At 41.3% G+C, this 23041-nt stretch overlaps 1 protein-coding gene across 3 annotated transcripts; it reads right to left on the bottom strand.

The window, feature by feature from the left end:
* Positions 1-15052: 15052 nt before the first annotated feature.
* LOC148010610 (protein NUCLEAR FUSION DEFECTIVE 4-like) lies at positions 15053-19699 on the bottom strand. Of its 3 annotated transcripts, XR_015689494.1 has the most exons (6): positions 19265-19699; positions 18651-19171; positions 18232-18564; positions 17137-18041; positions 16249-17008; positions 15053-15517 (listed from the first exon to the last, which is right to left on the bottom strand). XR_015689494.1 is itself a non-coding variant. In XM_087671635.1 (5 exons), exons 3-5 carry the CDS (start codon positions 18562-18564, stop codon positions 16486-16488), a joined length of 1761 nt encoding a protein of 586 aa, XP_087527761.1. In that variant the 5' UTR covers positions 18651-19171; positions 19265-19699; the 3' UTR covers positions 15939-16485. The 3 variants fall into 3 exon arrangements, 2 of the variants coding, with proteins under 2 accessions (XP_087527761.1, XP_087527763.1); XM_087671635.1 differs by lacking the exon at positions 15053-15517 and having other exon boundaries at positions 15939-17008; XM_087671637.1 differs by lacking the exon at positions 15053-15517 and having other exon boundaries at positions 15939-17008; positions 18651-19088.
* Positions 19700-23041: the final 3342 nt, after the last annotated feature.

Below are 23041 nucleotides of genomic sequence, written 5' to 3'. Positions count from 1 at the left end.
GAGGGATCCTGCATAGCCAGTTGGACAGCCTACAGCTGTAGCAGATGCTCCTGGTCAGGGTGTTGGACAGGCAGCTGGGCAGGCAGCAAAGCCTGCTATGAGACGGTCTGCTAGAGACAAACGTCCACCTAATAGATTTCAGGCCTTGATGCATTATGTCTTGGTTACAGATGCAGGATAGCCTTTCACTTATGATGAGGCTATGCGCAGGGGTGACAGTCACTCCTGGGAGAGGGCTATGCAGTCTGAGATAGACTCCTTCCATAAGAATGACACTTGGAATTTGGTTTCCTTACCTAAGGGCAAGACGATTTAACCATGCAAGTGGGTGTACAAGTTGAAAAGTATCCCTGGACACCCCAAGCCGACATACAAGGCTATATTGGTAGCAAAGGGCTTTAAGCAGGAGCATGGTGTGGACTTTGATGAGGTCTTTTCTCTTGTGGTTAAGATGACCACCCTGCACTTAGTCTTGGCTTTGGTTGCTCAGCTTGACTTGGATTCATACCAGATGGATGTCAAGACGGATTTCTTACATGGGGACTTGCATGATGAGATTTATATGGAGCAGCCTAAGGGCTTTGCAGAACCTGGCAGGGAGCACCTAGTGTGCAAATTGAAGAAAAGTCTTTATGGCTTGAAGCAGGCACCTAGGGAGTGGTATCATAAGTTTGATGCCTTTATGCAGTCACAGGGCTACAGCATGAGTGCTATGGATCCGTGTCTTTACACAAAGAAAGCCCCTGATGGTTCTTTATTGATTTTGGTACTCTATGTGGATGGTATGGTGATAGTAGCAGGGAAAGCTCATGATGAGCTAGATGCTCTTGAGGCTTAGCTCAAGAAGAGCTTTGAGATGAAAGATCTGGGACAGGCCACTCACATACTTGCTATGCGTATTAGAGGCGACAGGCATCAGGAACTTCTCTACTTGTCACAGAGGGAGTACATCCATAAAGTCCTTGAGCGCTTCTGCATGCAGGACGTAAAGCCCATTGGCTGTCCATTGCCTTCTTATGTGAAGGTATCACAGGCTGATTGTCTGCAGATAGATGAGCAGAGGGCCAAGTTGGCCAAGATTGCCTATGCATCCGCAGTGGGCAGTCTTATGTATGCCATGATCGCCACTCGTCCAAATATTGCCTTTGTAGTTGGTGTTGTGGCACGCTATATGGCTACACTTGGCAAGAAGCATTGGGATGCCGTGAAGGGTATCATGAGGTACCTAAGAGGCACTGCATATATGTGCATATGCTATGGCAGCCAGGATATAGGAGTCATGGGGTACACTGACTTTGATTATGCAGGACATGCAGATAGTAGGAAGTCCACTTCTAGCTATGTATTCACCTATGCTAGAGGTGTTGTTTCTTGGATGTCCAAGGTGCAGAAATGCATGGCCCTTTCTACTACAGAGGCCGAGTATGTTGCAGCCACTAAGGCTTACAAGGAGACCATTTGGTTGGGTTGTTTGGTTGCTGACCTTGGTATTGATGCTACCCCTACATTGCATTCGGATTCTATGAGTGCTATTCAGTTAGCCAAGAATCCAGTCTTCAATGCGAAGACGAAACACATTGAGGTCAAGTATCACTTTATACGTGGGGTGGTTGAGGACAAGTCTATTGATCTTGTGAAGATCTCAACTGACCAGAATCCTACAGATCTGCTCACGAAAAGCCTCTCTATAGAGCGCTTTGCCTTCCTCAGGAAGTTGATGGGCATGGGATGAGATGATGTCTTTCCTCATCCTGTTGTACATGTGTACACGTTGTACTGTCTTTTTTTTTCTTTTCTACTTTTCACTCCTCACTACAGCAGATTCACCTTTAAGTGGGAGGTTGTTGGGGGTAAAGGCGCCTCCACCTAGCCGCCCGTGTATTACTACACTGACATTCACCGCCACTGCACACTGCAGGTGGTAGGTGCCCGTCACTGTCACTTTATTATTTATTCTTTTAGTGACAGTTTGAATAAAGGAAGGCCCGGTCACACATTGTGACTGTTGGAGTTCCCATTTCTTGTCTCTCTCTTTCTTACTCTTGCTCTCCCGCCATAGCTCTTGAGTGCAAGCTTCGATCCTTCTCACCTTTCACCAATACTACAGCACAAGAAAGAGTTCAAGAGCCCATTGTGCCAGGCAAGGGAAAGGTCCCCATGAACCCCCCGCCGCCGGCCCTGATTTCCACACCAGTCCACCACCCAGGAGACCTCAAAAGGGGAAGTGGACCAAAGAAACATGGTGACGTGGGTGTAGTACTTGTTGAACTTAGTGAAGCAACTCAGCCCAGCGCTTAGTGGCAGAGCTCCAATAATAGGGACAAAGATATCGGCTACCATGGATACCAAATCTAGAAAGGACCCAAATAAGTCCAAGGTTGAAGCATCCACAACATCTATGCCATTGACCACCAACTACGATGAGTACGTGTAGAAGCTCCTAGCCCAACTTGAAAAGATGAAGGTACGAAGGCTGCCATGGCTGAATTGGAAGAGGAAAAGGGCGCGTTCACTACCTACCAACTAGAGAAGACAAAGCATATAACCATCTATCAAAGGTAGGTGAACAACCTAAAGGAGGAATTAGAAGCAAAGAAGAAAATGGAGATGGAGAAGGAAGAAGAAAGTGCAAAAGAGCTACAAGTAGAAAAGATAGAGGAAGAAATGGGGCTAGAAATAGACTTCTCAAGCCTCATACAGGGGCAAAAGGATATGGAGGAGCAATTCAAAAAATTGAAGAACCTAGGAGAGGAGCTCACCACCAAGGAGCTGAAGAGGGTAAAGACGCAAGCCCATGCAAAGCTCCAAAAGGAGAGAAGGCAAAAGAAACTAATACTGAAGGAACTGCAAGAGATCAAGGCCCAGAAGGACACAAAGTCAACAAACTACTAAAAGTGGAGAACCAACTCCTCAGGACCCTTCAAGAGCAAGAATAGCTAAAAGAAGAGCTGAATCGCCACAAACATGATAAGGAAAAGATGTTGTCAATATGGAAAGAACAAGAAGAGGTGGTGACAATAATGTCACAAGAGCTACATCTGAGTCAAGGCAAGATGGAGGAGAAGACCGAGGCTTGGGAAGAGAGGAACCTTGGAAGAGTCGAGGACCCAAATGAATGCCTTGCCCTAGCAGAAAGCAGGAGAATCATGGCAAAAGCAAGGGCCAAAGTAGTGAAGGTAAGGCTAGAGGTCCAGCAACACACCTTCCTCAATACTCTACTTCATGTAACTTAGGCTAAGGATGACAACCCTATGGAAGGGCTAAAGAGGAAGCTGGAGGTCTCAAGGAGAGCCATAAAATATGGGCTTCAAGAGCACACCCCAAGGACTAGCACTAGCCCCAACTGGCTCAACAAAGGTAACTTTTGTTGCAAGCAAGGCTCTCAATAGAGGAATTAGAGCATCTTGGAATCGAAAAATAGGAGCACCAAGAGCAACCAACCATAGTAGCCCAGGCAGAACTACCAAGGGATGAAGGGCCCGATTTTGAGCAATGTGACGACACAGAGGCACAGCCTAGTGAATAGAGCCCTCCCCCACCTCCGACCTCCACGGGAGGAAAAGGCCAAGAAGAAGAATATCCTGCCACCACAAAAAGAATCGTCAAGCCCAAAAGGAAATGCAAAGAGCTGGCTAACTTCACAAGGAGAAAGCTTAATGTCAAATCACAAGACATGCCTGATGTCCAGATGCTGCAAATCGAGGAACAATTGCCTATTGATTGGGCACTAGAATTAAACCATTAGGAGCAGTGGGAGAATGGGTGCGCACCATTTGATTTTGAATTCTTCTACCTATCTACCCTAAATCGAGTGCTACCCCCTCCAGTGGTTGAAGGAGCCATCTAGGTCGCAAAGAGGGTAAGGAATCAATGGTTGGATGAGAAGGTAAGGAAGTCCATGTTATGGAGAAGAGAGCCTGTGAGGTACTTGGAGGATAAGGTCACAAAAGAGCCAAGAAAGGTCAAAGGCTATGAAGCCCCAACCTAAATGGCGCCGAAGAATCTGGGATACTAATTTTGAGACATGGATGGCTTTTTGCAACATGCTACCATATGAAAGGGATGACCCCACCTACATGGCTTACTCAAGTGCCAGAGTGTAGATTTTGACCAAGGGAAGCATGGAAGGTATGACTTCCCTTTGATCTACAATGTCAATGTTGCCAATCCTGAAGAATGCATGACCTTTGGAGCATAAGACCTCCCTCCAACCTTCCATTACCCACTTTTTGGACAAATTCATGGCATGCCCTGACCCCGCTTTTCTTATCACTTGTAATAATGACCTCTTCCTTTTGCGAATTCTACTAAAATAAAAACCAATAGCCCAAGAAGAGCGCCTATCACCTCTCTATTTTGATATCATTATAGAGAGACAAAAGTGCAACAACCCGCCTAATGTCAAGGGCCACTCTCTTGCCAACTTTTTGCATGAGCCTTTTAGAATATATGAGAGATATCAGGTTCTCAAAATGTAATCATCCTTTCCTCTCTACTACCCCTCTCAATGTAAGAATCCACTAAAAGGGCTACATGCAAAGCCATGCTTTCCTTAGCAAATCTCTTAGGCCCCCTTGAAATATAACTACTGAAGAGCATCATGATGATATCTAGCATGCTCCCTCCCAATGTATCTCACAATAAAAAGGGAAAGAAAAAGAAAAGAAAAGAGAAAACAAAGAAAAGACCCACACAAAGTAAAAGGAAAGGAACAACGATCTTTCCTATGTAGTATCCGAGTGCCACAAACTCTACACCTAGGAATTCTCAAGTTAAATACATCCAGTGGCCTTAGTCGGCCACTCTGTGCCTAACCCCCTAGCCCTCCATGTCCCCCCACTTCACACTTAGGGCACATCAATTGCAGGACACACCTAGGAAGTTTGTGCTCACCAATGGGTAGACCTATCTCCCTAAGTCACACAACCACAACATCTCCCCTATATACAAATTGGGTCCTCAAGTGTGGGACAACACCACAGGCTTCCCTACATTCAACCCAACTCCCAGTTTCACTGGCATAAACACCCCACACTACATAAAGAGGTAGACACACCCCCAGGTAGTGCACTTGCTTTGTCTTTTTCATGTACACTCAACAACTGTGATCAAGCGCCAACATCGGAGTACCCATTACCGACTCAAATCTATCCTTGACCTCCACAATCTCTCATTCAATTTTGTGATGCTTCTTCTACACAGCCAATCTCCACAAAGCCCCATCATCGACCCACATGGCAACCCTTCAACCACTCGAGCCCTCATCAACTAGTGCAAGCAACAAGTGCCATGGGACTGGCACTTGGCTGCTAGGAGGGAGGTAATGTTAACCTCGATGCAAAGAAAGCAAAAATCAAATTAAAAAGATGCATGGAAAAGCAGAAAAAGGTAGCCCGACTGAAGAAATAGGAGGAAAAAAGGCCAAAAGTGCAAGGGAAACCTTAAAAGGTCACGGCAAGTGCAAAAGAGGAAAAACACATTTTAGATATAAAAGCGCACTCTAAATCCTTGTAAAAGAGCACCATGCTCCCTCTTGTGCAATTTGTAAATGTAGATGGGCATGGGTGAAGGCACAATGCAAACAAGAAGGGAATAAGAAAAGTGGACCTAGGCTAAATGGTTGTGCATGTAAAAAAGGGATGGGTGCCCAAAGAAAAAGGCAAAAAGTGAATGAAGAAGCTCATTCTTGTGTGTGGCCAAAACTAGCTCTTTTCTTCTTATTATTATTATTCTTCTTCTTCTTCTTGCTAGAGCTTGGGCTTGAGAGAGGGAGCATGAGGAAGTGAGAGAGTGAGTGTGTGAGAGTGAGGGTAAGGGACCATGGTGGAGAAGCTCTCCATCTTCTCACCTTGGATTGTGGAGCTACCAAAGTGCTTGAGGGAGGAGGTAACCTAATCAAGCATGGAAGTAATCTCACTACACTTGTAGGTATGAGAGTGCATACGACTATGTGAGAGGTAGCCATTGCACTTGGCTTGAAATGCTTGAAACAATAAGCGGTCCATGGATCTTAGCGATCAAGCAAGAAGCTCCCACCAAAGTGCACATGACTATGTGAGAGGTAGCCATAGCTCTCGACTTGAAATACTTAAAGCAATAAGGCTTGGCAATGTGCTCATGAGAGCATTGAAATTTTGGTTCCATTGCCGAGACCTACGGATTCAAGCTTGAGTGCTTGTCTGCTACAAATCGAGTGACAAAGTAGGAGTCATCTTTGAAATGGTGCTTGGTTTAGGTAGGAAGTGAGGGAGTCAAAGGGTGTTTGATCTCCTTTTCTTGATATTTTAGGTATTGGAAGATTTAGGAGCATTAGTTAGATCAATGATATGTGGTTTTACATTAGTAGGATGCATTAAGGTTTGGGAAATAAGGAGAAAAGAAGGAAAATATAAGTCTCTATAACAACCAGGAAATAGGGGAACAGAGAAAGAAAGTAAAAAGATTTTGAATATCTGGGAAAGAATAGGGATAGAGGAAAAAAAGAGATAAACAAAAGGTGAGAAAAGGGGAAAAGAGAGCTCATTTGATAGGGTCCAAGAAATAATGCCCAAAAACATAAATCAAAACAGGGTAAGAGAAAATCCAAGACAAAGGGTGCTCAATGCATGAGTGCTCTAATGGTCTATCGACCAAAAGTTCAACCAATCATTAATGAGAAGCCAATCATCAATGAGCTCCCACCTAATAAATCTAATGTGATCAATACTACACAATCTGATGGTAAAGCATCAACCAAAATTCAAACCCAATTAACTCCTCAAACCATGATCACCAAACCCAATGAGAATTCCAAAGTAGAAACACCATGTACCAACCTGGTCCAGTCCAATTAAACCAAAGCTACTAGTAGGCCTTAAGCCATTGCAACAATGACGATCCATTCTTGAATTGACTTATAACATGGCAATGGACATAGAAGATGATTTAGTAACGTGCATCTAATGATTGGACTCGACTTTCACATTGTTTACTAGAAGTTACAAACGCTTGGCCCTAGGCCTCCTTGATGAACACATAGCAAATGAGTTTCATTCCATGCCATCTTCTTGGGAAGAATATGAATTCATCTTCACAAATGCCTCCATTGTAGGAGAGTTGATTGCCAACGAAATTTCAAGAGAACAAGCCTTAATCCAATGCTTAATCACATCCTTCGAGAAGAGCAAAATTCCCATACCACCACAGGAACTTGCCGATCTCCAATGATTATCTGAATTTGAGTCCAATTTCTTACGCAATTGGTATACTCTAGGCATTCAATGGGCACAAGAGGGTTATCAAATCATGACCAATGCTGCAGAGCAATGATGTGCCATCAATACTTTCGAGTATGACCAAACATATGTGGCCCCAACTTCATTTAGGGTATTAGCAATGACAAGAAATTGACCATTAGAAGATAATATCATGCTCCATCCATACTTGGATAGGATCCTAACAGAGGAGGAACTCCACATTGTAGGCCGAATCAACTCAAGTGACTTCTTGATCAACATATTGACTTATATCACACAGGTGGCATTCGTCCCCACAAGATATGGACTATCATACAACATTAGAGTATGACCCAACCTTTTATGAATGGCTCTTGAAACAATGAGGCACACCAAGGATGCATTGAAAGCCCTTACACCTTTACTTCCACAATCCTATGAAGGATTTTCATCATTTCCGAGGGAGAGGGGGTAAAGTGGAAGGTGAATGAAAAATCAAAATAGGAGTTGAACTTCACAAGAGAAGGGTGATTTGAATTTTCTTCTTCTTTTAGGTAAAATTTTCTATGAAGTTCTTGCATGGAATGTATGGATTGATTGATGTGGAAATTTTCATTTCTTGGTTTATACATTTCACCATTTGATATCATTTCTATCTAATCACTTTACCTTTTATGCAAGACATGTCCTTCAAAGAGAAATCATTGTGGGTTGTTGTGCGAGGACAGGAACCCAAATGGCAAGGCAATAGGATAGAACCAACAAGCTCCCATTCTCGGAGGAAGAATACAAAAAATACGGCTTAGCCATTGAGATGCGCGTCTTCAACCAACTAAAATACTGCAACATCCATAACCTAGAGGAGCTTGTGACATCAGAAGAGGCACTCAAATAGATAATAGAATAGTGCAATCTTACTAAGTACATGGAGAAGGTGGGCCAGGACATAGATCATAGCAAATGCACCAAATTTCTGAAAACTTTTGACATCCAAAAGAACAATGGCAAGGTGACAATTAGATAGGGAGATGCCACTAGGAGGGTGGAAGTCAAACTTAGCCCGAAAGTTATGGAGAAGGCCTTGGGGTTAGTGGACAAGCCAGAAAAGAGGCCGAAGAGAGATGTCTATGGGATGTTGGGAATGGATAAGAAGAAAGTTTACACGAATGATGAAATCAACTTAGCTAATATTCTTGAGCCCACCATCAGACTGCAAGAGAAGATGGTCAACACTCTCTTCTCGAGTCAAAGATATAACGTCCTTATGAATAGAATAGGAGTGCCTTTACTTGAAAGTCTTGTAGCAAATATGCTAGATGAGGTGAACTGGAATGCTTATGTCTAAAAAATAATTCAAGCATTAGCAAAGGTGCTAGCAACATCTCCAAGGGAAATAGGAGGAGAGTCCCCAACTACAATAGCGAAATTAGAGAGGAAAAAGCATGCATCCAAGGCATCAACCTTAGGGTTCGGGAGGGATGTTGATGACAGCCATAATACAGGAAGCTGTGGGGGAGATTCTTAAGAAATGGTGGATGAGACCCCTGAACAATCACCGGCCCAAGAAGAGGATCGCGCTCCCACTCCAATGAGCCCTCTCGCTTCATTCTCAATAGGGAATTTGGGGGAGAAAGAATTCAATAGATTTTAGGAGGAGGAGGCAGAACAAGCTGCTAAGAAGAGAGAAGGTGACCGCCCAACTCAGTAGTAGAGCAATAAACCTCAAGTGAGAGGACGATCAGTGAATCCATCAAGGTAAGGTGAAAGAAGAAGAATCATGTTGAAGATTCCTATCAGGAGAACCAAATCCACCACCGAAGAAAGCAAAGAATTACAAAGGGTTGAAGAAGAATCTAGGAAACTCGAAGAGGAATGTAAAAAGAGACAAGAGAAAGAGGAAGAAAGACTAGGACAAGAGGAGGAGCAAATAGCTCTTGCTATTAAAAAATCAATGGAGCAACTCTTTCAATCTCAAGAGCTAGCCATGATGAGCCCTACACACGAGGATGTGCCTAGCACAGGTGCTACTACAGAAGAGGCTGGACAAAGACCAATAGTGGAAGGAAAGGGAAAGGCTTCCTTGCACCCACCCCCACTAGTCATGGCCTCGACAATCATCCCAACACAAGGAACCACAGAAGTGTAGTCAATGAAAGTAACATCATGGCTTGGGTGCAGAATCTTGTAAAGCAAAGTGCAAGAGCTTACACTTGCACCAAGCGAAGAAGCTCCACTCAATAGGAACCAAAAGGCTAGCAGTAGAGCTAATGCGAAATCACACCAAGGGCCGAAGGTATCCTGCCTTGAAGTATCTACTACTTTGGTGCCCTCAGCAAAATGTGCAACACAAAAGATTACAATGAGCTGGTGAAAGAACTTCAAAGCCAACATGACAAGATGAATGAAGAAAAAAAGGTCACACTTGTCGAGCTTGACAAAGAAAAGAATGCCTTTACAACCTACTAGTGGATTCCTGGGAGGAGGCAACTCAATCGGATTCAAAGGCAAGCTCACTACACTTGTGTGTGTGTGTGAGTGCACAAGGCTATGTGAGAGGTAGCCATAGCTCTCGGCTTGAAATGCTTGAAGCAATAAGTGGTTTGTGGATCTTGGCAGTGTGCAGTGTTGACAGATATCCAAAATACATCATGTATACATCCAAGAGCATACACCTTCAATAACTCTTCAATCCCGCAAATGCAAATCATTGAAGCAAATAGCCACTACCCAAATGCAATCAACCAAGGTCAAATCCAAGATGTAGATCTCAATATAAGCATTTTTTAGCATTAAAAACAATGCCAAGCATTAACATAGCCATGTACCATGCCCCAATAGCATGTAGATATTCAATACATAGACATTAACTGTGAATGCTTATTGTCCAAACCAAAAATTTTCTATTTTGTGTAAAATAGAGAATTGAAAACTACATAGAATCAACTCTATGATTACTTATATCTGTATTTATCATCACACTCTTCTTTTTGAGCTATAGAACATCTCAATCTGATATTGTATGCAAAAGTTATGGCCAAAATATAAAAGTGCTATCAAGCTACCATAGCTATCCATGACTTCTACAACATGCTCGGTATCCACTCAAAATGGATAGAATGCCTGCTTCTAAACTCATTAAGCACTTATCAAGGCTCAATTAAGCCCTAGTAAGCTCCTCAACTAACCTAGAACAAGTCTTAAAGATAGGAAAGCCAATGTATACCTCAAAGGGATACAAATGGATCTACCATGAAAGCTGTAAGTCAAGCTCTCTTCCCAAGCTAAATGCAATGTTGATGAAGATCCTTGAATGCCTACTCTGATACTAGTTGAAAGGTGGAACAACAGTGGAAGTACAAGCAAATCAAGAAAGAAGCAAGAGCTATGGAGGTTCAAGCAAAGAAGAGAGCAACACAATATGTGGAAACTCCAGCAATCACAATATGTGACGTGCCTTCCCTTATTCTATTGTCATGTAAAGAATAAAGAATAGAGTGACAGTGAAGGATGGCCAGCACCTATAGTTTACAAATGTGCGAGCAATAAGTATAAGTAAATGTAGACAGCTAGGCACAAGCAGCTTTTAATCCCCAACAATTAGGTACTTTGGTGACAAATTTGAGATGTGAATCTCACCCAAATTAGGTGCAAGATATGCAGCTGATTTCAAGTTTAAAGGCTAGAATCAAGGCAATTTGCAATTGAATTCACATAGAGCATTAAGATGGTTTCAAAGTAGATGTTAAATAGAACCTACCTACTAGGGTTGATTCTCTATTCCTTAAGGTATTGTGGAAGGTCACTTATAAGGTATTGTTATACTCTCACCTTAGTTTTTTCGTATATATTACTAAACTTATTCTTAACCTGAATAACCTAACTAACTATTATAACTAACCTATTTAACCATATACTAAGCTTAATGCTTAGTATTAGGAGCTCATAATCAATCTTAATACCTATAACTAGCTTATTTCACTAATGTTATTACTAACCTTATATATTCCTCTATTACTATACCTAACCTTAGCTCTTAGCTAGTTACCAAATATACTGGCTTAAACAATTCCTTACTAACTATTAAATTAATGCTAGCCCTTAAAGTTTGTCTATCCTTTTGATGTTTATTAATCAATTATCAATCTAGAGCATAAAATTTAACTTGTTATTACCTTTGATATTCTTTAATTTAAAATGGTTAGTATGTTATGTAGATGAGGCCCTCAAGTCAAATTGACCTAGTAAGTTTTTTAATTCAAATCTCAAGTACATTATGGGGTGGACATGGTGACAAATTGTTAGAGGCTCTTGTGCTAAAGGTAAGATTTGGAGAATATCAAGGTAATGTAGGTATAAGTTGTCTTCCTCAAGGCCCTAAGAATAAGGTCTGTCTCACAAGGAATTGGAGGTGTTAATGATGAATCTTGGCTCTAGCGGGTGGACTACCTATCTCGAATTATTAAAGGTCCTTGTCTCTAACTTAGGATGCTCAAGATTAGGGGTTCTAAGGCTCTAGGGTTGCAAATAGCCAAGGTATCTAATATGTAGTGACTTTGATGTTATTGTGGGAGGGAGTCTTCTTAGCATTTCTAGGCCTTTAACTAAGTTTGGTCCCTCAAGTTAATAGTTTGACCTAAATTAAGGTATTATTTGAAATACTCTTATGGTATCCTTTATAGTTTAGATATATTGGAGGAATTGGTTAAGATTTCAAGAGAAATAGAAATCAGAGTCTTGTCCAAGACCAATGAAGTTATTACTTGAGGTGTTGCTAAGGCAAATATTAGTTCTTAAGGCTAGAGCACTTACTCATGGTGATGTGGTAATGCAGTCATGGTAATAGGCCCTAACCTTGAGATGACAAACTTCAATTTTCCAAGTAAGTCAAGAACAAGCACTCAATGAAGGTAAAGAACACTAGATTGCCTTCAATCAATCAAGATGTTAAACCTACATTTCATGCACTAGGGTGGTCTCAGTCAAGGTGCTAAGCTCAAAGTAATCAAGGGCATACTTAAGAAGACACATTTTGAAAATATGGCAGTTATTCAAGTGCCATTATTTAAACAACCTCCAAAAATTGTAGTAAATTTTTAAATGCACAAAATGAATTGTGATATTCTTTAGCAAAAATATTTGGTTCAATCACGATTCTTGTCTATGATTTCTGACCTCCATAGCTAACCTTACTCAAGATCCATGTTCTCTGCATCAAGGTGCCTTAGGCCAACATAACAAACATCAACATTGCTACTCCATAAACCCGACATTACAAAAAATGCTACTGTAGCTTGATTGTGAGATAAAAATAATATCCTGGAGATATACATGTATGCCTTATAGCTTAGTTTATGCTTACATTGAAGGATATAACACACATTATATTAGACTCACAATGTAATATGATGATTTATCTAGATGTTTCCATTAGTCATGTCATTCTTCTGCCCCATTGTGAAGAGCTAAGTTCCTTGAATCTAAGGCTTAAGCTTGTGGAACAAAAAGTAGTAAATAAGAAAAATTTGCAATTTGAACCTCACATAAACTCTCATAGATAACATAATGTCTCCAATAAAGTTCCATGAGGCTCAATTTTGAACTTGAGTTCCCCATGCCCATTCAGATTGGGACTCACAACAAGTTGTTGTGAGGATCAAATATAATTTTAAATGGTATTTCCCCTTGCTTTTTCATTGTCATTCATTAAGCCTGATAGTCACAGCAAGGTAATCAGAAATCACGAAACCTCCTTTGAATCGTGCATCATCCTCTCTCGTGCCATGACCCTAGAAGTTCCACCAATTGATAGAACGAGGCTTTGTATAGATAACAACGAGAACTTTCACGCCTTTTAGAGAATGCATGAATGTACCGTGCATTTCTCTTGCAATGGAATGACATGGGTCCTCGTACCTGCATGCTATCCATTTCCATCTCATTGAAGCCACCATCATCGTCATCAATATGTATTGACATCACATTTTTCCAACACATCCCAAGTGCAATGAAGCCCCAAGCAAGGCATTTCTTAGTGTTGTGCTTGTTTGTTCAAGGCCTTCCATTTCCAAACTGAAGTACCCATCCCAGTTAGCTTGCTTTACTCCTACATCATTATCTACAATCCTTCCACTTTGTAGAAGTTGGAAAAGGCATTACAACTTGCAAGCACCTTGTCATATCTTGCAAGTAAACTTAGGTTTATACAAAACTTTTAAGTAAAATGTGTAGGACATTGTTGAAATCTTCTGATGCAATCTCATGTTTGTTTGCAACCAATTTTGGAAACATATCCGAGCATTGGCATATCACAATGTGCCAAAAAAAAAAAAAAAAAAAGACATTTCAAGTAGGCTTTGTATCATGTATCATGTGGTACATTGAAGAAATGCATTCTATGAATCACATTGCATTATTCATTTGGTATGAAGCATAATAATGCCGTGCACAAGCATGGACCTCACTTGGTCATATTTGATCCAAGAACAAGGCATTTTGCTTTTGCATGCAACAAGAGAGTAACACAACCCTACATGCATATCTTGAACCGGAGTAATCAAGAATGAAATATGCAAGCTCATAGGAACATATGTGAGCTGTGATTGCATGATCAATTCAAAGTTCATTTACTAAATGTGGGTGGCTGATTGCACACTTCTTTACATCCCCAACATTGAATAAAGTACTCAACACTGCAGAGGTGTAAATGAATTGAAAACCAAGAATGTGGATGACAATGTTCATCTTATGCTGTAACCCAAGTCACAAGCAACATATTAGAGCGAGATTGTGAAATCATGCATCAAAGGGTGCAAGCTTTCCTTTCCATCTTATAAGTGTTTTATCTCCCTAATCCCTTCCAGGCTTGTAGTTAAAAAGGCTTTCAAACTCTCTCTCAAGAACTTTAGCTTCAACCTTCTAAATTGTTTACATTACATTTTACTTTTCCAAAGGTTAAGAATCTTTTTGTTGGAAGAATTGTAGCCTTAAAGCCAAAGGCCAACACCTAGTCCACGTCCAAAATTAAATGTCTTGTTAAAAGAGGTTCACAGTGGCAGTGATACTTGACAAATCCACAAGGCTGATCAAGGAAATATGAGAATGAGAAGTGCATTTTAGGGCTCGTAAATGCCAAATGCAATAGGCTTTTGGAGTGGAAAGCAAGTGACGATTACAATTTGGGGTAGAAGTTCTTCAAGCATAGAAATTCCAAACCAAAACCTCCCATTACAATTTGGTTAGGGCTTTAAACTACTTTAACCATCAGGCAATAGAAACTGGTGGGGAGCAAGATCGTCCAACTCACAACTACTCTAATATCACAGTCCACCATTGCAATCTTAGTTGTCTAGCTCAAATGCTAAATCCTACAACTACAAACTCCAGTTTATGATACATGGTTAGATGTTCAACAAACACATGGATAAACATCTGTGTCTGAATAGATAGACATAAAGACACATCAGGTATCAACTATCAGTCACCATGTGAGCTACATTATGACTTCAATATTTTTAACTTAAATACAACCATTGGTCACCATGTGAGTTACATTATGACCCAACATTTTTAATGTAAATACAAGCAACTCTCATCCAAAAATCAAATCCTCTCTCCTCCCTTAAAAAAGCAAGAATCATAGCTTAAAGGAACCAATTAAGTAACACTTTCTTATTACAAAAGGAAAGCAAATGAAGCGTTTTCAAGCTAGCTGTTAGCTTTTTACTGCCCACGAGATGCAAGTTTTACAATTAAACCCAATTTTTCAAGGTCAGGTCCAATTAGTGGAAGGTATAATCAAAGATGCCATTTCATGGCAAAATGTTTACATTAAGTACATTGTTTCTGTGATTCCGCTGGTGCATGAATGGAATAAAGACTACACAGGAATATTCATAAAGTTCTCTCGATGCCATGATGCAACCCAAACATTCTTTTTGGATGAAGTAAAAATTCCGTGAAGCAGTGCTTCAGGGAAGCGTTTAAAACACATCTGACATCCACATAAGCACATGCAAGAAAGTATAACTTGCTTGCAAATCTCTTTCAAAAATTTATAACACTGGGATGTATGTATGTCTAGGCGGCAAATCATTTACCTTGAAAAGGCTTACAACATGTTAGAAATCTTGTTCCATTTATCTGTCAACATAGATTGGCAATAGATAATATAGCAATGTCACATAGTCTGGGTAAGAATCAACAGATCCTTGGGATCAAAACTGATAAATACCAGGGCCACGGGAAAATTATCTGAAAGGTAATATAGGGCCAAGGCTCCTTTGCAGCCAGCTTGACTGCTTTTCCTAAGACATTGATCAAAATGGTACATTCATCAAACTGGGGCGGTCAACCTTAGGCCACTACTATACTCCAGACTCCCAATTCAACTTATTCAACACAGCATAACTCAACAGCCTACTTACACAACCGGTGCAATCAACCAAAGACGAATACTCCAGACTAAGCGAGTGGCAGGAAACCAGTAACATTATAGCATCAATTACCAACAGCATCTTCAAACTTGTGATTTTTGAGACAGGTTTCTACAACTTATACCAAAAGAGACAACCAATGCAATAATTTGTCATTTGATGTGGGAGACTGAGGCATCCAAACCACTAGTACGAGCCTCATGAGTCATAAGAGCACTCAAAAAGACTGCCCGTTCCTTGCTGACTCAATCCTCATATCCCAAACTTCAAAGAGCAGTTAGACCAATTTTAAAGGTGGTGTGGACTGCAAAACATAATGTGTGACCACCTAAAAACTTGATTAAACACAAATGCTTCAGCAGACCCCAAAGAAACACTATACATCAACAAAAGAGTACAGGCAATTTACAGAAAAGACCACACTTTTCAGAACCCCAAGTTCACTTCAGAAGTCCAATTCATATTAGATTAGCAATCTAAGAATCAGAGTGACAAAAAGTTCACTGCACACAAGTCAGCAAGGGACCTTTGAAAGCCTCCCTTCAGAGTGAAAAACTAAGTCCATACTTCAAGTGAAAACTTATTGTTAGAGATCCTCTTACCCACAAAAGAGAAAATTTTCTTTGTGAAAAGTTGAAATCCTTCAATTTCTTATGCACCGCTGTACAGGTTCTCAAGGCATTTGGGTCCTATATTCCAACATTCCACTCTCAAAAAGACACAGAAATTTGAGAAAACCCTGCTCACAGCAAACAGCAAATACCAGAAAATAATGCTCCAACCACCCGTCTGCAAAATGGCAGTGGGAGTGAAGGGAGAGGGCAGATTTGCCCAACTTACTAACTAGAGGAATAATTCTCCTCGAAGGCAGCTGCTGTGGGGAGACTGGATGATGATGTATTTGCGTCAAGAAGAGAGGAGTCTGGCAATCGTGCTGGATAAAGTGTTTTGTACACAGGTATTATTCGGTAACTCAGAATGAGGCTGAGTATAATTCCCACAACACAGACTCCTGCCAAGATGAGGTACGTGAGCCTAAAACAGTTTTCACCATAGCACACATTACCTGTCTGATTTTCAGCTTCCCGATCGTAAAGAAAACCTGCCAAGAGTGCAGAGAAACAAAGGGAGCCTAGGGGAATGCTCATGTTGATGAAATTGTAGATGACACCAAAATGTTTCAATCCAAACAGCTCCGAAGCTGTGGGGATCATCACAGCAACTTGCACTCCAAAGCATAAACCCATAATTGCAGATGCAGGTCCAAGGAAGCTTCGGTCGCCATATGCAAAAAGAACATTGGCAATTATCATAATAGCTTGAGTCATGGCCATCCACACTGGTCTTGGAAGGGCATAAGATCTACATGTAATCAATCACAAGCACATTTTTAAGAATAATCTTTAAGGGTACCTCTCTACTAGAACAAAGAAAACATAAGGCAAAAAATGCATTTCAGAAAGTCAAATCTAGACTGCAGTAAATAGCACCTGACATAATGTTCAGATATGAAGCCTCCTCCCAGACGACCAAGAAAATTAAATATGCTCAGAAGTGCCACAAATGTCGTTACATCGGTGGTCCCATGAGCCTCCCCTATCTGTGCAAGATTGTCATGGGTAACAAATCCTGGTCCCGCACCACAAAAAAAGGCCAAGAATAAAAGCCAGAAATCAGCTTTCACCACTGCCTGCTTGAGCTTGAAATCCTCTCCTCTTCTTGGCCCCTTCTTTCTTCCAACAGCTCCTTCGGCCAGTGCTAAGAAAAAGGCCTCTTCATCACCTTCATCAATATCAGGAAGCCTAAACCTTGCCTCAACAGCTTTCCTGTGGCGTCGCCTGCGAGATCTGCGACTATGTACAAGGGGTTGCTTCAGGGTCGACTCAGGTGCAGGTGCTGACCTCCTCCGTGTGGCACAAAACCACTCAATTGAATCCCGGAGGGGGAGGACTGCAGGAACCGCAAGACACAGAAGTACAATTCCCGCAAGGACACTGGGTATAGTCTGCGTGTGAAAAGGTACAAATGCTTCTACTAAAGTTGCCACCAGTAGATACAAAGCCAGAAAGATACAAAGAACATTAACAAAGAAAAAATTTGACTGTTCTTCCTCTTCATCTCTTGTATCATCTGGCTTGATAGGCCTAATAAAATTCATCGAAATTAAAGCTACTGCAGCTGGCCCAACAGCTAAAAGCAAAAGCAACCGTAAGGGGTCCTGTGCAAGAAAGGATGTGAAGATGAGCGTGTAAACAGCAGAGCTTAATCCCACAAAACCCTTGAGAAATCCAGCTATTAAGCCTCTACTGTGAGAAAAATTTCTCATGCACGTCACCAGCACTGCTGTGTTGAACCACGTTGCACTATTAGGGCCAATGCATATTGCAATGAGCATCTGTCATGTTAAGGAAACAAAATCAGACATCAGAAAGCTTTATAGAAAGCTCCACAGCACAGCAAAGCAGTAGATGAAAAACATCTCAATAAACTTCAGTGGAGGACAAAACCAAGACCACTTTCTTGTCTTTACTAACTATACTTAGAGAAACAAAAGTGATAATTGGGAGCATGAAGAGGAATCTAACCATATAGTAGGGCAGAAATAGAACCCTTAGACTTGCAACTAGCCAAATGGAGCCATAACCAATGAATGCAAAGAAGGCGCCAATCGACAACAAGGCCCATGGTGGCAGCTTGTTGCACAATATACCTGCAAGAATACCAGCATGCTCTCCAAAATCCTTGGCTACAGCAAGGAGGTTCAGCTGAAACTGGTTGATTCCCAGCACTCTCTTTATGGTTGGTGAATAGAAACTGTAGGGGTTGGCCGAAAAGGACTGTATCCAGATTGAGGCTACAAGCACCATCCATCTTGCAGGTGGAGGCGGAGGTGGTGGTTGAGCTACTCCAGATGGCATCTAGTGCGAACACACATACAATTCTCAGAGCTGACTAGTGAGAAAATGTAAAAGACTGAACCCAGAATCAGATTGAAGAATGTTACCTGGCAAATTTTAGATTCAGCAGGCAATTGCACCTTTCAGGTCTGGTTCAGGTAAGATCTCTCTTTGCTTGACCGGGACATTTCAACTTAATGCTTCACAATCAGTCTGTCACTGTTCATAGACTGGTTTATCTCACTTTACAACTCAGCGTTGTGTGAGGCTCTTTGTATGTCTCGCATGGAGAGTTGAGCACAGGTGAACTCTGTGCTCCTCTCTGTTGCAGATCCCTTGAAAGAATAAACTCCCTACCTGTCGAAGATTTCCTCGAAATTTTCAGGTGAACTCTGTGCTCATTTCTGTTTAAGATCCCGTGAACGGATAGACTCTCTTTCTATTAAAGATCTCTGGAGCCAAACAAGCTCCCCTAAGAAGTCAGGCTTCCGCATTCACCACTTCCATCTCTCCCTCTCTTTTCATGGCAGGTTCAGGGGCTGCTCCTGTGGCAGACGAGCAAACCCTGTGGAGCTTTATTCCAGCTTACAACCCCGCTGAGAATATCAATAGCGCAGCTTCCTTGTTCCTTTATGTGCAAGGGAGATAATGTTGCCTTTAACAAAAAGACACTACGTTTTGCTATTCAAGCAAAAAGGGGGAAATGATGCACAAAAGGTACCTGAGGAGAGGACAACGAGGGACAGCATCCGGATGCGATGGCGAGGACAAACCGTCTTCTCTGTATTTGGAGCAATGGAACTCTTAGCACTTGTGGTAATGGTGATGATGACGACGACGAGCAATGGAGCCTCTGTCTTCTAATCTCCGTCGTCCTCCTCCTCGTCTTCTACTGCGTCTGATGCTTCTTCTTCCTCTTCCTCTTGTGCTGATGGCGGTGGTGATGATGATGATGATGATGATGATGATGATGGTGATGCTGCTGCAGCTTCCCCTCCTGATTCTCCTTCTTCTCCTGCCATGCTCTTTTGGTGGGGTTCATATGGATCCTGACGAAACGAGCCCAACGTGAGGCACCATTCCCAACCTAGCAAGTGTGATGTTGCCCTTGGGAGCCTCACGAGTCACCCCTTAGCAACATCCCCTTGGGGGCTTTAGGGTATTCAGGATCCATGGACCAATAGAATGACACCTACCCCTTCCTTATTACATCTTTTTTCCCTCTCTTTCCCAACTCAAGTGGCATACTCCTATACTTTAAACAAGCTTGGACCACACCTAAGGCCCAAGCCACCAAAATCCAATATGGCATTCTTACAACCAGTGATAAGTCTTATCATAAGGCTTGTCATTTTTGTAAGTATGTTGATGTTTAAATACAAAGATAATACAAAATTATGAAGCCATAAAATGTATTGATAAATGATGCCCTAAAATACAAGATAACGCAAAATCATTAGGCCATAGAATATGCCATTAAAAGAAAAGTGTCAATTAGACACTTATTTCTACATCGCATGTAACATTTATGCTTGCACTTTAAAGCCATGTATCCATATGTAGCAAGAAGTAACACATCCACTTGCTTAAAACCTATGCATCCATATTTAGCAAGAAGCAATCCACATGAGGGAAAGAAAAGTATATATAAGGTTTGATTCGTAGTTAACATTGAAAATTGAGTGAAGGAGAGAAGCGTACTCATGAAACGTGACCAACTCATCCAATTTAGTAAAAGAAGGATAAGTAGCATGCATGATCTACACTTAGAGAAAGAGAGAGAGAGATATCTGGACAAGTGCGCATGTTGATTTTTATAGTTATCATAGACTAATCTTAGCAAGTACAGATCAACATCAAGAAGCACACTACCTAGATCAACACAAAAATGTTTCGATGACCGCTTGGGCCATGGCTAGCATATGGTAGCGATGAGTGTGATCTACATGTTTCTGGGTTGGGGTGTGCTGCCCTCTTCTTCTTGCTTTACAAGTATTGATTTAACTTGTACTCCTTATGTTCTTCTCATCGTAGGTTTTATGTTTGATAAACTCATCTACAAGTTAAAACTTATTCTTGCATCACATATTTCTAATAGGAATGTTAACTTGTGAGGGAAAATTGAGCTCCCAATTAAACAACAAAAAATAGTGATGAAAGATTTACTCAATCAATAAACACAATGGTAGTAAGAATGACTTAATAGCCAAAAAAAAAGATAATAATTACTAGTAAAAGCAATAAAAATAAACGTGCCTTGCATGATCCAAAACGTGTGGGCCAGTTGAAGCTTGGGAGAAAAAGAAAGGGCCTCTTTATCTGAGACTAAAACAAGACGACTCGCTCTCAATATATGATGCCAGGAGGCATATTTTACGGTGGATTCCGTGCCACGGTGGATTCCGTAAACTTTGTTGACCGGGGCTCATACACAAAGTGGATACTTTGTGCGAGAAGCTGATGGGGACACCTATCCTTTTCCTGTTAGCTCCACATTGAGCTAATAGCAATTGAGGACAATTGCTATCCCACCCCGGGGGTATGATGCCAGGAGGCATATTTCATGGTGGATTCCGTGCCACGATGGATTCCGTGAGGTTTTATGGTGGATTCCGTAAACTTTGTTGACCGGGGCTCATACACAAAGTGGATTCTTTGTGCGAGAAGTTGATGGGGACACCTATCCTTTTCAGGCATTTCATTAATTTAGTGTGTACATGGGTGATTCTATAGCGGGTGATTCCGCAAAATACATATTAAATTAATAAACGTTTATGAGTTTAGAGTGCGCACTCATGATAAATTCAGGTTAGGATTGATTTCTAACCAGTTGATTTATTTATGTAGCTGAAGACTGCTAGGTATTCACTTTTGTCGGTTTAATTGTATTATTTTACTAACGATTGTGAATGCTTCAGTTGATGTGTAGAGATAGCAGCAGTAGCGGAGGAAATCATTGGAGGATAACGTGTATTCGAGTTATCACTTATATTTTGATGGGCGCATACCTTAGGCATGGCGCCTATATTTTGTCGCGCTTATTTATTAAGGAGTTGGATATTTATTTATTATTTTGTATGTGCATGGGCGCACGATTATGATATTTTGTATTTGGACATTGTATTGGGTATACCTGACTTTTTGAGCGCCCGCCCATTATCTTTATTTCTATTTTGTGCTAAAGCAAACTCAAAAGCCAAAAGCGTGCTATTTTGTAATTTGGGCTATTATTTGAGCTTGAAGATGATTAATACATAAAATACATGCTTTGTGGAGCGCTCACACAAGGCATGGGGGGAGATTGCACCCAATTGGTCTCTTGTTCATGTCGTGCATGCTTTCTACCTTGAGTTTTGTGCAAAAAAGTAGAGTTCTTTTGTTCTTGGGGACCTTCCGACGTTCACTACGCGAGCATATAGCATTCGATTTGTGCACTAGCGGTATCATGATGCCAGGAGGCATATTTCACGGTGGATTCCGTGCCACGGTGGATTCCGTGAGGTTTTGCAGTGGATTCCGTAAACTTTGTTGACCGGGGCTCATACACAAAGTGGATTCTTTGTGCGAGAAGTTGATGGGGACGCCTATCCTTTTCGAACGTTTCATTAATTTAGTGTGTACATGGGTGATTCCATAGCGGGTGATTCCGCAAAATACATATTAAATTAATAAACGTTTATGAGTTTAGAGAGCGCACTCGTGATAAATGAAGGTTAGGATTGATTTCTAACCAGTTGATTTATTTATGTAGCTGAAGACTGCTAGGTATTCACTTTTGTCGGTTTAATTGTATTATTTTACTAACGATTGTGAATGCTTCAGTTGATGTGTAGAGATAGCAACAATGGCGGAGAAAAGCATTGGAGGATAGCGTGTATTCGAGTTATCACTTATATTTTGATGGGCACATACCTTAGGCATGGCGCCTATATTTTGTCGCGCCTATTTATTAAGGCGTTGGATATTTATTTATTATTTTGTATGCGCATGGGCGCACGATTATGATATTTTGTATTTAGACATTGTATTGGGTATGCCTAACTCTTTGGACGCCCGCCCATTAGCTTTATTTCTATTTTGTGCTAAAGCAAACTCAAAAGCCAAAAGCGTGCTATTTTGTAATTTGGGCTATTATTTGAGCTTGAAGATGATTAATACAAAAAAATACATGCTTTGGGAGCGCTCACACAAGGCATGGGGGGAGATTGCACCCAATTGGTCTCGTGTTCATGTCATGCATACTTTCTACCTTAAGTTTTGTTACTCTACAAGTCAAACAAGTTCCCAGAAGTCAGAACCGACTTATGCCAAAAACTCCCATAAGGACTATTCCTGCGCAGAAGCACTGAACTGCAAAGTTGATCCCTGGAAGACTCTGTTCGCATATGCAGACTTGCTGAACCAATTTCAGCACACGCAAAAGGTCGTACGTAGATTTTACGAAGATTTCAAACCGCGCAGCCGCAAAAGTCGAAGACCGTGAAAGCTAAACAAAAAT

The sequence above is a fragment of the Lygodium microphyllum genome, chromosome 29 (assembly GCF_053477565.2).
Source record: "Lygodium microphyllum isolate KBCC chromosome 29, Lygodium_microphyllum_v1.1.10, whole genome shotgun sequence".
In the NCBI taxonomy this organism is placed as follows: domain Eukaryota; kingdom Viridiplantae; phylum Streptophyta; class Polypodiopsida; order Schizaeales; family Lygodiaceae; genus Lygodium; species Lygodium microphyllum.
The sequence above is the reverse complement of the archived record's forward strand: the minus strand, read 5'-3'. Positions and strand labels throughout refer to the sequence as shown.

Coding starts and splice junctions, on each gene's coding strand:
- LOC148010610 (XM_087671635.1), bottom strand. CDS start 18,564: ATGCCATCTGGAGTAGCTCAACCACCACCTCCGCCTCCACCTGCAAGA. Junction 18,042..18,231: donor TATTTCTGCCCTACTATATG/GTTAGATTCCTC, acceptor TTAACATGACAG/ATGCTCATTGCAATATGCAT. Junction 17,009..17,136: donor ATATCTGAACATTATGTCAG/GTGCTATTTACT, acceptor GATTACATGTAG/ATCTTATGCCCTTCCAAGAC.